Source organism: Onychostruthus taczanowskii, unplaced genomic scaffold (assembly GCF_017590055.1).
Source record: "Onychostruthus taczanowskii isolate IOZ18803 unplaced genomic scaffold, ASM1759005v1 scaffold49, whole genome shotgun sequence".
Lineage (NCBI taxonomy): Eukaryota > Metazoa > Chordata > Aves > Passeriformes > Passeridae > Onychostruthus > Onychostruthus taczanowskii.
Window position 1 is genome coordinate 4,243,412 of NW_024502458.1, and position 13,918 is coordinate 4,257,329.

Here is a 13,918-nt window from a genome sequence, read left to right on the forward strand (position 1 = left end):
GCTGCTCATGACAGAGGTCACTGTATGTTTTGTAAGGTTTTAAAATTCAGTCAAGATAGAGCTGATTATATGGAGAGCTCACAAGAAAGACATTAAGGCAGAGACTTTTTAACTCATACAATCGAGGGAGAAAAAAGTAGCCACCACTGTCTCACTGCCTGAAGCAGGACAGATTTCTCTTGTACAGAAAATGTGGAAGGCAATCACAGCTTCACAATTTCCTGGTGCTTTCCATCCAAACACCACATAACACTAAAGAAACATTAATGAATTAAGCTGCTTAATATATCTACAAAGTACAGTAAGGAAGGACTGGGGGGGGCGGGGTTTGGCAGATATCCTAGAAACCTGAAGTTGCTGATCATAAAATGATCCAAAGCAATGTTTGGAAGCCATGAAGAAAAAATTACATCTTTTTTCATAATCTACAGAGTTCATTGTGAAAAGTTAAGGAAAAAATCATTACCAAGGTATTGCTGGTTGAGTAATTTTCAATAGATGTGGTTTTTCAATGAAAGGAAACAGAAAGAATGAAGAAGAATGCTCATGAAAAAAAGTTGATTTCAAAATCACATCTGTTATTTAGGTTATCATCCATTTCTCAACTTCCAGAGCTCCTAAGAGTCCCATTTAAGTTTTAAAAATACAGGACTAGTTAGCAAGCCAGAAAAATTAAAATTCAAGTTACAATTAATTAAACTCTTCAGATTATTTAGTAAAGGTGTGAACAACTTTTCACAAAAACAGTAGCTTGAATGTTAAAAACATGTCTGGACATTAGCACTTCCAGTTCTTGTAAGGCTTGGAAAGGAGAGAAAATTAACACTGTGTAATGATTTTAAATCATAGGTGGAAAATCTTACATTATGAAAAAAAACCACAAACACTACCAAAGATTTTTCTAGAATTCTATGGATTTCTTTAGGAAATATCAGTCAATGTAAATAAAGAGCTTTCTGTTAGTGTGTACCTTCTGATGGAACACATCTTTATACAGCCTAAGAATGTATTCTAGCATCATTTCAAGCCAGTATTTGAACTTTTTTTAATTTTTTCTCTCAGTTACATAATTCTATTAAAATATAACAACAGTTAAGAGGTGGACTCAGACTGTAACACTCCTTTCACTTCAAAGTAGATACTTGCAGCTTTTAGGATTACTTTTCTCCTAATACAAATTAGGTTAAAACATTTATTAAAAAACCTACAAAATGTCCTAACTATAGAAAAATATCAGTGATAAAACATCAGAAGCATTTAACATCAGAACAACAAATTCTTGGCTTCATTACCTTAATTTAACTATATTAAACAAAACATTTGATTAGATGGCAATGATAAGGTCTTGTGTCTTGGCAGGAGAATAAAATTAAAAATTACTTTTGCAAACCACAGTAACAAGTTTTCTTATTCTGTCCCTTTGCTCTGACAAACCCCATGTTCATGGGTTTAGAATAAATAAGTCATAAATAAAAATAGGACTAAACCAAAATAAAATTGTACATGTGTTTTCTTACTGTGTACCTATCATCTCCATTATTGTTCAAAGGTTTTTGGCTCCCATTTATACAAAGCTCTCTTCCATATTTGTGCATAGCAGAAAAGAATCCACGAGTCTGGGCTTTACCAGCTGCTGAAAATCTGAATCCTCCAGCCCATCAGGACTCATTACTGCCAGTCTCCTCAGGGCTGCCTAGAAAAACAAAACAACATTGCAATGCAGTCAGGTTTGGCAGAGCCTCTTGCAGGAATCCATTATAACCACACCTAAATGACAGTCAGAACTCAAAACTGAACTCTGCAGGTCTATGGGTTCTGCTACCTGGGTAATCTCTCCTCACTGTCTTCATCTGTCAGATGAATCTTCCCTCATGCAAAGTTATTTAATGACAATTATTTTGGGGTACTTTACTTTTAAACCTGAACAGCAGGTCTGAGTACAAACCCTCAGACACCAGTGACAATACCTATCAGAGCTTGAAGCTTATGTCTCAAGGACAAGATTTTTTGCCACATTTTTATCAGAAAACATCTTCAGGCAATTACTAAATATCAGGAGGAGGAGGATTTCTGAGACAGGGAGGTAGGTAATGTCTCAAGCAGTAGGCATGGATTCAAGGAATGTGCAGCAACAACTTCAGTGAGACAGAAAAATCATAGTCTGGTTTGCTGCCATCGCTCTGTGGTCTCTGCTCTAACCACACAAGATTAACAAGCCTTCTTGGCATGTAGGAAGAATAATCACAGCATTTTCTATGCTCACATTTATACTTTCTTCATCCTGAATGGGACCAGCTTAAACGAACAAGCTGCAATAACCAAGTATTCCTTTTAGATTTAAAATAACATTAATATCATAAAGCAGTATCAAACGATATTCTTCAGTCTTCATTCACCAGAGCTTGTGCCCCAACCCTAGATCACCCATGTCCCCAGAGGCCTCTCACAGAATGCTCAGTGAAATCATTCAGCTCTGGCATTTGGCTCGCAGTTCATGCAGTGCAGGGCCAGCAGATGGGATCTTTCTCCTGAGCAGAGACAGTCTTAAGCCTCTGGTGCCCACTGCTTGCTGGGCACTGTATTGTCTTGGCGACACAAATAGAACAAAAAATTGGATTGGAGTGGAAGTAAGAAATACCTTTTTCTCTTTTTGGATGCTTTACATAAATATTTTCATATATATGCACGAGTGCAGATAAAGGGCTGCTACCCCCATGACTCAAGGCTAATTTCAACATAGAACCATCACAGAATGGAATTTAGGAATTAATGAATCCTTAAATTCCAAAGTGTTCCAAGGAATTTTTTTTTTGGCGCCCAGCAATGTGAAGATGAAGCCATTTTTCCTTATGTGCTTATGTCTTCAATCTGAGGATGAATAATTGACAGTGTACAGGATTATGCTTAAGGGGAAGAGCAGGAGACCCTGACGTGAATTTAAAACATTTCTGCAATACTTATGAATTTTGAAATATAAAGGGATGTTTTTTCCTTAATTTCCCAGTATAAGCGTGAAAGGAAGACTAAAATGTACATACCAGACATGCCACTAAAACAGAATCGCTGTTATTTCTTTCTGTTGGTGATCTGCAAAGTTTAATCAGGCGAGGAATACCTGAGAGCAACAAAAGAGTGTCAGGAGAAATAATTTAGAAAAACAACTTCTTATTTTGTGATTTTTTAGATGCATCATATTTATCTCTTTTTTTAGTAGATATGATCTCTAATGCAAAGATGATATGCAAGTACTTAAAGAACTTTCCATGGAGCTATGCAGTTCAGAGCAGTCATAATTAATAGTTGTAAAGTATAAACAAATAAACTGGGCTTACTTGCTGCTGAAATTTCAGAGTGGAAATTGTGACCTCCATTTCCTCCCTACCAATCCTCCCGCACAACCTTAAAAAACTCCTACCCAAAGAACATGTTCCCTCCCATTGGATTCATCACATCTGAACCTGCTGGGGTCCCAGTTTTCTGTGCCCTGACAGATCCTGCATAAAGGAATGAGGAGGCAGCAGTGTCAGTTGGCACAGCAAGGCACAGCTATGTCTTGAGTGGATGCTGCACCTCAGGCTCCTCTGGGAAACAAGCCAGAGGTTCATTTAGCTCCATCTCCTCCGTCATCCACTGGACAGACTCTGTAGGGAGTATCTCTCAAAGTCCACAAAGTGAGGCTAAAAATTAAAAAGAGCTTCTCCATGACTGGCAGTTGCTCCCTCTTTCAGTGCCGTTAAGCAGGTAACACATCCTTACAGCTGAGTTTTACGGCTGCCTCTGCCACCTCGGGATCTCGGCTGAGCCGTGCCAGGGTAACCGCAGATTTCTGCTGGACTCGCTCACAAGCTGCAGCTTCTGCTGGATTTCCAGAGGAGGATTTCTCAAAGAGCATCTCCATTAAAAGTTGAACACCTGAAAGAATACAAGAGACATCATTATTCGCTCTCCAACAAAAATCTCAGTGCAAAAAAGGGGAAAGGAAAGCTGGGTTAATACAAAAAGGGAGAATGGAGAATACATAAATGAAGGCTGCAATTTTGACTTCAGCACCCAGGCACATCTGATCTATGCATAAGTTTGTCTTCAGTAGAAAGCTACAGAACTTCTGGAACTAGAAAATGCACTAACTCTTCCCTCCTCTAAAAGTTGGTATTTTAAATTTCACTAATTTTTTACAGTCAACCAAATGTAATTCCTTATTTGGTTCTAAATTAACCTGAAGACAATCACTAACTGAAAAGCCTGTAGTGACATATTTTAGGTCTCTAAATGAAGTGTCACTCTCAATTCAAGTAATTCTTTGTGTGTTTGTTTACATTTTTTTAAACAAGCCTTTAAAAGTTTCCTTCTCAAACTGTTTAAGGGTATTTTAGAATGAGGAATCCTTTAATGAAGGAAATGATGAAATTCTGTTTCTTGAACTTTACTGTATAACCCTTCATTCCAGAAGAGACAATGTTATCCCTGTCGAAGTGGTTTCATTAACTTATTGTTGCCTGTAGGAGTTGATATTCTTCTTGTAGCACCACAAAAAAAGATGATTTCTCTTTTCTAGATTATTTTAAGTGTAAAGACAATTATGTGCTATTAGACTCCATATGCTATTAGGCATTCAGATTACATCAGGTAGCATCAGAGGATTTTAACTATTAGAACATTTGCATAAATAATTCAGAGAATTATCATCAGAACCATGCAGCTAGATAATAATCAATCAACATACAAGAAAGTCAGAGTTGAGAAGAAAGTACCTAAATTCTCCAGCATTCAAAGACCATTCCCAGAATGTGGCCTCTGACTAGAACCTGTTTATTATAACATGAGGCAGACACAAAAAAGATTTTACACACAGGATGAGTGCCAACCCCTCTCAAAAGCCATGGGGAAAATGCTTCTTGTGAAATTCCGTGGCGGGGTGTATACACAAATTTTACTTGACCTAGCAAAGCAATATATGTGAATTTTCACTGTAATTTAATGTTTCCCACAAAAAAAAAAAAAAAAAAAGGCACCCATCTTATTTGATTTGCTTTGAATTTTCTGGTAGGTGTATTAATAAGGCATTTACATCTTACAACAGTATTACCTGTATTGCCACAACACACACAACACAGGTTGCTGAAACACATTTTACTACTTTGCTTTGCATCTAGGAGCAACAGCAAAGTTTCAAAGTAACAAATGCAAAGTTTCCTAAAACAGTGGCATTCTGTTATGTGGAACCATCATAACCCATTTTGCACCCTGCAGCAATGTGCAATATGCAGCAGAGACAGGATGAAAAATGAAGCTTTATTAGTGAAGCCTTTCTCCTCTACCTTGTAAGTACTACATTCCCATCTACTCAGACTCATCAGAAACAAATAAAAAATATAGTTCAGCTAAAATACATACCATTTCCTTGAATGATTTCTGAAGCACACTGATCCAACACAGACATGTTTGCCAATATCGTTACCACCTGTTGTTAAAAATAGAAGGAAATATGAAGTCCAGTCCTACAGTTCAGTAATGTTAAATATCATTGTGGTTCATACAATAAATATGGCAGAAGTATGGCAAATATTTGAGAGTGCTGATGTTGCACTGAATCTGTTCAGGTGAAATGCTAAGAAATCCTTGCAAGAGATTTGGAGCTTTGATTCAAGGGAATATTTAAGGAATGTTTCTCAGTTTTGTTGAAGTCAAGAATTGTGTGCATGACAAGATGCTGTCACAAAAGTAACTGGACTTAAAATTCTATTTATAACTTTCCAGAGGTAAAGACCATGGTTAGGCTTTGTACCAACACATTCTGTGATGGTATGTGCTCAAGCACATACTGAGATCTTGATTTACAGCATTTCTTATCCCAAATACCTTTAACTGTTTTTGAGATTAGGTGTTACTCAACTTGCTTAAAGTGATGCAGCAAGCCACTAACAGAGTGGCTGAACGCTGTGGTGCTGTTGGCTTTCAGTCAGCCATTCCCTCATTGATATCAGATACTTTCTCACACATCCTGCAAGGCATTCTTCTCAGTCCTTCAAATACTTTGCTTTTTGCATGCAGACACATCCCAATATTAACAGCATATGTGAGAGACCAAATAATAAATGCTAGAGATCATCAGAATGCAAAACAGAAATAATATTCTTTTTTAAGAGGTTTTAAATTTTCTCTAATCTAATTCAGGAAAACTGACCAGCCTCAAAAATAATGGTCAGTTTTGGAACTGGTTATCAGCTTTTTAACAGTACAGTGTCACTTCAGAAAGCAGCAAACTTCTTAGATGTAAGGAGGCATGAGATCAAATCACCATTCTGATCTCACTTTGCCATTTCAAAAACAAGGATGACTCATTTCCGATGCTGTGACATAAAGGTCTTCCACTTTTGAAGGTGGTGTTACAGTGTCATCTCCCTGAATAAATATACTTACTTAGCATGCAAATGAGTTGCTGAAACTCTGCACAGTGACAGGTAGAAATATGGTAACTCAGTGTATGTCTATGTATTTATTCCATATTAATTATTAACTGTGTTGCAGGCAGAGTGTATATGTTTTCCTCATTCTAAATTATATCCCGTTAATGAAAATTGCTTCCTCTGTGCAGAATCTGTACCCCATGTGGCTCTCTAAGCCACAGATGAAGAATTCAATTAACCACAATTTGAATACATGCCAATTATTCCACTGCTTCAAGTTATTTTGTCTAATAAGTATTTTCATACATAAAAATAGTTTGTGTGCATCTTTTGACACCAAAAAATTATTTGAGGTTATAGCTATACTTCCTTCAAGTTGATTATGTGGCCCCCATATTTTGCAATATTTATGGACTAGCTTAGAGGGTTTGTATGTAACATTCTCCAGAGGGGTGTAAAAAAGACCCTTATGATTAATGACCATCAAGTTCTACCTATATTGTCTTCTAAAATCTCAGTAGGACTCAAAAGGTAGTTAAGCCATAGATCAGCTCACTCCATATGGATAGACTTTTTTTCCCCAAGAAAATTCTTTTCCTGCGAGGCAAACAATGTAATAAAATAGGATAATGTATAAATGTAATAGGCAAGCCGAACAAAGAGTTGACTTTAAATGCTCCATTTCCCCTAAACTTTCCTATTTTAAAGTTCATGCAACTTACATGAAAATTTCCTCTGTAATACAAACCAAAGTTCAAGGAAGTCTCCTATTAAGGATGAACTTTCTAGAGGAAGACACAAACAAATGTAGACTATATTTTCTTCAGAAAGTAACACTTTATCTTTGCCTTTCTTCCCATTGTCTAGCTCCAAATTTCATAAAGCCTTAGGCAGTTGCAAAAATAACTACAAAGTCCTGTTGAATCAGCAAACCAGTTCAGATGCTATTGTGAGACATGGAGCACACAAACAGATACAGATAAAAGTGACTGCCTAAGCCTCATTTAATACTTGAAAATTACTGGAAAAGAATACATACCAAAACCTCTTTCAGAACTGAAATGACTTTGAAATAATTAAAAGGCTTAAAGATATTTAATGTGGAATATCTACTATTCAACTGCAATGTTTAGTATCAATTTCATTAATTGCTCAAGTAATTGATCCTGTTAAAGAGCACGCTCCACGATTACGAAGCACTGGCACCTGAAAAAATTTATGATTCTTGAAATTCTTTTGGATTCCTAAGCCATGCAATGAACTTGCGGTCAACTCAAAGTGTAAGAAAGAAGACATCCTGAAGACAGGATGCATGAGCTCTGGTCATCTGTCATTGCCTTCCTACCATGGAGAAGGAATGTGCTGAAGCCGCATGCCAATTCTTGACCTGTGGGATTTGTAGATGTGCTATGAAGCAAATTTTGTCAGGGAATCCAGCATAATTCCCTACCCCAGCACCTGTATCTCTGCTAAGCAGAGCTGCTTTGGAGGTGAATCTTGACCCATGCATTTCCAATATCTGTGTTTTAGCAGTGCTCTCAAAAGACTGACACAGACTGACTTGTCACTGTCACATTTTCTGGAAAAATTCCTTTGCCAGGATTTCTTCTCCTGGGAAGCTGAGAAGCCTCAGAGAAAAAAAGGAAAACAATATTATCTCATTTGCTTCTCCTGTGTTTTGCTGCTTTGGAATGTGGTTTGGACATTGCTTACCAACAGGTGGCTGTTTCATTGGTTTCATGTGAATTGTTTTGACTTATTGGCCAATCATGGCCTAGCTGTGTTGGACTCTGGAGAGAGTCACAAGTTTTTCTTTAGTATCTTTTAGCCTTCTCTCTGTATCCTTTCTGTATTCTTTAGTATAGTTTAGTATAGCATTATTTAATATAATATAGATGATAAAATAATAAATTAGCCTTCTAAGAACATGGAGTCAGATTCATCTTTCCTTCTCTTCTCTAGAAGTCCCGCAAATACAAGACTGGCCCACACTCCTTTCTCTGATCTCCAAATCCATCAAGAATTGCAGCTGCCTCTCTCTGCTAAACCTGGTGTCTGCAGTTTGTGAACTGGCAGCCCTAAATCCACTGTACTAATGTAGACCACAGAAAAATAGTCTTCTCTAGAAATCCCGCAAATACAAGACTGGCCCACACTCCTTTCTCTGATCTCCAAATCCATCAAGAATTGCAGCTGCCTCTCTCTGCTAAACCTGGTGTCTGCAGTTTGTGAACTGGCAGCCCTAAATCCACTGTACTAATGTAGACCACAGAAAAATAGACTTGATCAACAAATAATCAGCACAGAAACATATAACAGCTTGGGTTGGAAGGGACTTTAAATCTCATCTAATTCCCTGTCATAGGTAGAGACAATTCCCACTTGACCAGGTTGCTCAGAGCCCCATCCAGCCTGGCACTGGACACTGCCAGGGATGAGACATCCTCAGCTTTTCTGGCAACCTGTGCCAGTGCCTCACCACCCTCACAGCAAAGAATTTCTCCCTAACATCTAATCTAAACCTACTCTTGTTCAGTTTGAAGCCATTCCCCTTGTCCTGGTTCTACATGCCCTTGTAAGAAGTCCTTCTCCACCTTCCCTGTTGGCTCCCTCAGGTCCTGGAGGCCCTATGACACTTGTTTGCCATCAGAAGGGAGCTGGATGGATGATTCAGGTCAGTGTCACGAGTAGCACTGCTAAAAACAACCAGAGGAACAGACCTCCAGGGCTCCTCCTGTGCTCAACACCTGCCTGCTTCCCTGTGCTCTGCACACCTGACCCCCGGGGCACTGAGACACCGGGCAAGGCAGAACGTCAGCACAGGAATTCTCAGGCCAGCTCATGTTTTAGCACCTTCTGAAGGGGCACAAACTTAGCAAAATAGCAACATGCAGAGATTTCACAGAGAGTAGTAAGATTTTTCACAAGACTCAGAGATGAAGCAGTTAAAACTGGACTTAAAAACGTAAAAGTTTTAAGTTAAAATTGAACTTAAAAACTTCAGAACTTAAAAAAGCACACCCAAAATCAAGAAGCTTTGAAGGTTCATCTTTAAAAGTTTTGTTGGTGAACTGAGTACACAGGGATATTTGAGAGGCCCCTTAAGACCCATGGAAAATTTCCCTGTTTATGAAATGAAATTAAAAAATAACAGTATTATTTCATATTTTTCAAATGTCAATACAGCATCATCTTCTTAGTCTTGCAGTTACCATGGAAATTAATCTGAAATCTAATCCAAAATCTTCATTTTTATAAGCAAAATAATGAAACTGATATTAGACACAGATACATCTCTAGTGACAATATATTATTATAAAATTGGCAGTGTTGATCTTTTTTGGTTATTCTATATATATTTCAAAATTTAAAATTTGTTTCGATTCCCACACAGTTTCCTTCCACTCCCTCAGACTTTCACACATATTGAATTTATGAGTGGTGAACCTTCCATTTAAGTTCTGTAGTCTGCTTTGCCCTGAACTTTAGAAATTTCAATTGTCAAGAGCAATTTAAATTTGAGAAACCATGGTTGATTAAGAATCTTGAAAATTGTTTTCTTCAAATAACAGTCACTTTGGAATTTTTTTTTCTAAAATATGTAATTACTAACGCTATAATAAAACTTTTCTAAATAACTACTGGTGACTAATGCTCATCTACCAGTGTTCAAAGGTACTGAATCTTTGCTGCAAAACTAAAAACTAGGTACAAACGCTTTACACTGAAATTGTAAACCTGCATTTATCAAAGAGATTTAAACTTAAAGAACACTTAAGAAACAGAAGGCTTCTCTGAAAACTTTCCCTTAGTGAGAGATTTAAGAAAGTTTTTGTCTTTAATTGTGAAACCAATTACTAAGGAAGAAAGATGCCAAAGGATTTGGAGGATGAAAGCACACATTTTAGCCTGCTAAAGGGCCAATATCTTCCACAACTGAGGATCCTTACCTCATTTGTGGGAGGGGGAAGTGTCTACAGATGTGGAAGGTGTGGTGCTAATATACCTTTATTGACCTTTATTGATAATAAAGGCACACTGCTCAGTAGGCTTTTATCGACAGTCTTGACATAAAAAGAAAGACACAAGCTCAAAATAAGAATTAGCAAGTAATTTAATAGAGTGGCAAAGTAGATCAATATAGAACTGCTAATTCTCTTAGTTAATTACTCCTTTAAGGCTGATTCATTGCTAAGTAATATTAATTTTTGTACATATTATAAGAGCATTTTGTAATTCATTCAAATAAATGAGATAAGTATAAATCATAGTGTGTCTGCAAAGCTCCAGATAGCCATCTTCAGAAACCAAGTGGCACCTGAACACTACTCAGAAGCAAGACAGAGTCTCTATTTCTGAAGGTAAGTTAAAAGCATCTGAATGTCACAATTCAGGATCCATCCACAGGGAGACAGCAGAAGAGTGCATTTAGCAGGCATCAAGAACAGGCATTACAGCAAGCTGAGGTAGAAAACACCTTTCAAGATATTCTCTATCAAGAGAAAAAACTTCAGTAAGAAATCTTTGGATATTCTCTCTGGGACGTTGTAATGTTTGAAAATAGAAAATAACTCAAATGGCTTCTGATAGCCATTTTTGTGATTGGGAACTTAGTTTTTCTTCCTGAAAACAGAAAATAAATACAGCTAGATAAGCAGAAGAAGCTAACATCCCCCAAAAATAACAACAGTGGTTGGAGACAGGATCTGCTTGCAAAGTCTAGGTTTATTCTGAGACTGTGCCAGGGAAATGTATTTTTGGCATGCTGAGGCAGAGCAATGGAGACTAAAGCTGTAGGAAACTTACATTTTGGAATGAAGGAAGTCTACTACATTTTTATTTATGTTACTTCCTATTGCTGACTAATGTAGATAAGGAGTAGGCAGAAGAGCCAGGGTCTCACATTATTTGTTTTAAAGAAGCACACAGGACACGCACCCTGTATGGGTCACATTGTGAAAATACACATCCCATAAACCAGGGCATAGAACTAACAGAGTGATCAAGCTGGTGGCCACAGTTTTCTGCCTTACAGGTTAAAACCTGGGGGGGGGGAAAGAATAATCATCTCTCAGACTTCCTCCAAGGCACTGAAAAGCTGCTCATGCTTTTCAAACAGGCTCAAGCAGCCAAAGGCACCTAAGAGATCTGATCTTCCCAGAGCAGAGCACAAATGAGCCTTTCAACACTAATTACTTTTTCATCTGAGCTGATATTTTCTTCTTCCAGCTGAACCCCTTGCTTTGCAAGTGGGAACACATTGTCTTGTCCTGCATAGAATCTAAAATATGAGAGGCAGAATTGGAACTAAGCAGGAATTTTGTCTCAAAAATCTTAGTGTTTAAGAGAGACAGTCAGTTTTGGAGTCCTGAAATATAACAATCCATAACACTGAGCACATAATGCCAGTCAGTACTGTTATTTATTTATGCTGGTCAGATGTGCATGAAAAGAGAGAGCTAAGCAGCTAAACAGAAAAACAAAACACATCAGGAAAATTATTACAATCTTACATGGGAAACTAACTGGAATATCATTAATATAATGGTGTGGTTAAAATTCAGATAGTCAGGTGACTTTGGCCAAATTTTCATTTTTGCATCTGTTACCAGCAGTCATGTTTCTTTCTTGATTTCTTAAGCTTTTAAAAATAACTTAATTTTTTAAATTTACCGGTTCTCTTTCTAGCTATAATAGTTGAAATCATGGTTTCCCAGTGTGATCTAGTCAATACTGGAAAGGATCCATTTTAATGTACAGTTTGCCACCCACAGTGCACAGTCAGGCCTCTCAGAGAGAAGGGAATTCCAACCACATATCCAGTGATCATGGTATTAATGTCAGAGCGGGATATTAACAGAGACCTGTGCAAGAAAACAGCGCAGACACCCTTTTATGAGCTAGTCCACATGCAAAGGCTTTGTTAATAAACTCCCCAGTATTCAAGAAACTTAGCAGATTGAGAAGTACTGCAAGTTTCTTTCATATAGACAGGGATTTTCAAAGGAAATCTAAAAGAACTGTTAATACTCTTCCCATTAAAAACATTATTCTCAAAGGCTTTCCCTGGGGGTTCAGCAACATTTAGAAATCAAAACTTCTTTATATTATAGTAACATCTGTCTCTAATCTCCTTTTGATAATCTTCATTTAAGGGAAGAAAAAAGTGAGGAAGGACAGTAAAAATAAACAAAAATGCCTGATGAGGAAAAAAAGGTGAAGAGCAGAGAAAAGAATGTGGAACCTAGAGGAAGAACAGTATTAAGGAGTTAAAATCTTAAATGACACAGAAGATCTCAGTGTCTAAACCAGCAGCATCTCCCAAATACCAAGACGACAGGAAAGAATTTATTAGGAAAAAAAAAACCAGCAATCATTTAAAATTTTTCCTTCCAGCTGAAGAGCATTTCTCCACCTCAAACTGTTTTGAAACATAATTCACTGATTTTAGACCTAGGAATAACCACTTTAAAATGGATGTGTTCACTGCACATTAATTCTTTGTCTGCCTGAATAAGAGAAGCTCAGAAGGTGTTAGGCTATACCTCCACAGCTTCACAGGTAAGGTGAGAATACTAACAACACTGAAGAGACAAGTGGGAATGCAGAGAGAAAAATTGTGTTATGCATAAACATACTGGGCCCAAGCATGCATATTTCATCGTTTTCTATGTAGAGTCTAAGATGATGGTTAAAGTCAAGAAGATCTTGGATGAGAAGGGGTTTTAAACCCCTCTTCTGACAGATGTTAAACTCCATTGAGACTGCATACACTACACTGCTGAATTTAGGCATGAAACTTTCTGAAAGGATATTTGATGCTTTTTTGAAGTTTTTCAGAAAACAACTATCTGCAGAAAAAAACAGAACATGGGATATTCATATCCATTTTGACCCAAAACTGGGGACTAAGGAATCTGGAAAATAGTGCTTTATGACTGTTTCTTTACAATGTATTTTGCTACAAAACTAAGGAATCGCAGTATAACATTGTTGGCTACAGAAACAGTCACATGCTTCTGTAAAATAGGCAATCATAATCTTGTTTATCAGTAAACCCAGCTCTCTGTTCTAGATTTCTTTTCTGACCTAATGTAACACTGCCTGGGAAATGAAAGAAGGAGGTTGGTTTTTGGATAAAAAAGACAGGAAAGGTTTTGGTTTTTTTTTTTTAGTTTAGGTTTATTTCAAGGTTTCCTTAAAGGTTTTTTTTTCATCTGGACAAAAAAGCTTTCCAGAAGTCAAAAGGCAGAACAATTTTAAAGGTGCTTGAAAAGTAAAATATTTTTTGCACCCAGTACACAATCTATCCAATATCCAAATCCTGGGCAGAATGTTATTTATTTGTACCATCACGGAGGGTGATAACTAATAATAATTCTATGTCCTGTATAGAAGGACATAGTGTGAGTTTAAGATGAAATAAAATGGCACAAAGAAAAAAAGTTCAATGTTCTTTCCTAGCATTTCAGCTGTCTTCCTCCCAGATTTGCTTACAGTAAAGCACACCT

At 37.2% G+C, this 13,918-nt stretch overlaps 1 protein-coding gene across 1 annotated transcript in view; it reads right to left on the bottom strand.

Annotated features, from left to right (window-relative positions):
* Positions 1-1,350: 1,350 nt before the first annotated feature.
* Positions 1,351-13,918, bottom strand: part of INSC (INSC spindle orientation adaptor protein) — a 121,400-nt gene continuing 108,832 nt past the window's right edge. Inside the window, exons 10-13 of the mRNA XM_041415115.1 lie at positions 5,395-5,461; positions 3,757-3,912; positions 3,039-3,115; positions 1,351-1,693 (exon numbers count right to left, since the gene is read on the bottom strand). Coding sequence (XP_041271049.1) covers positions 1,565-1,693; positions 3,039-3,115; positions 3,757-3,912; positions 5,395-5,461 — 429 coding nt within the window. The 3' untranslated portion in view covers positions 1,351-1,564. The remainder of the gene's footprint in view (positions 1,694-3,038; positions 3,116-3,756; positions 3,913-5,394; positions 5,462-13,918) is intronic.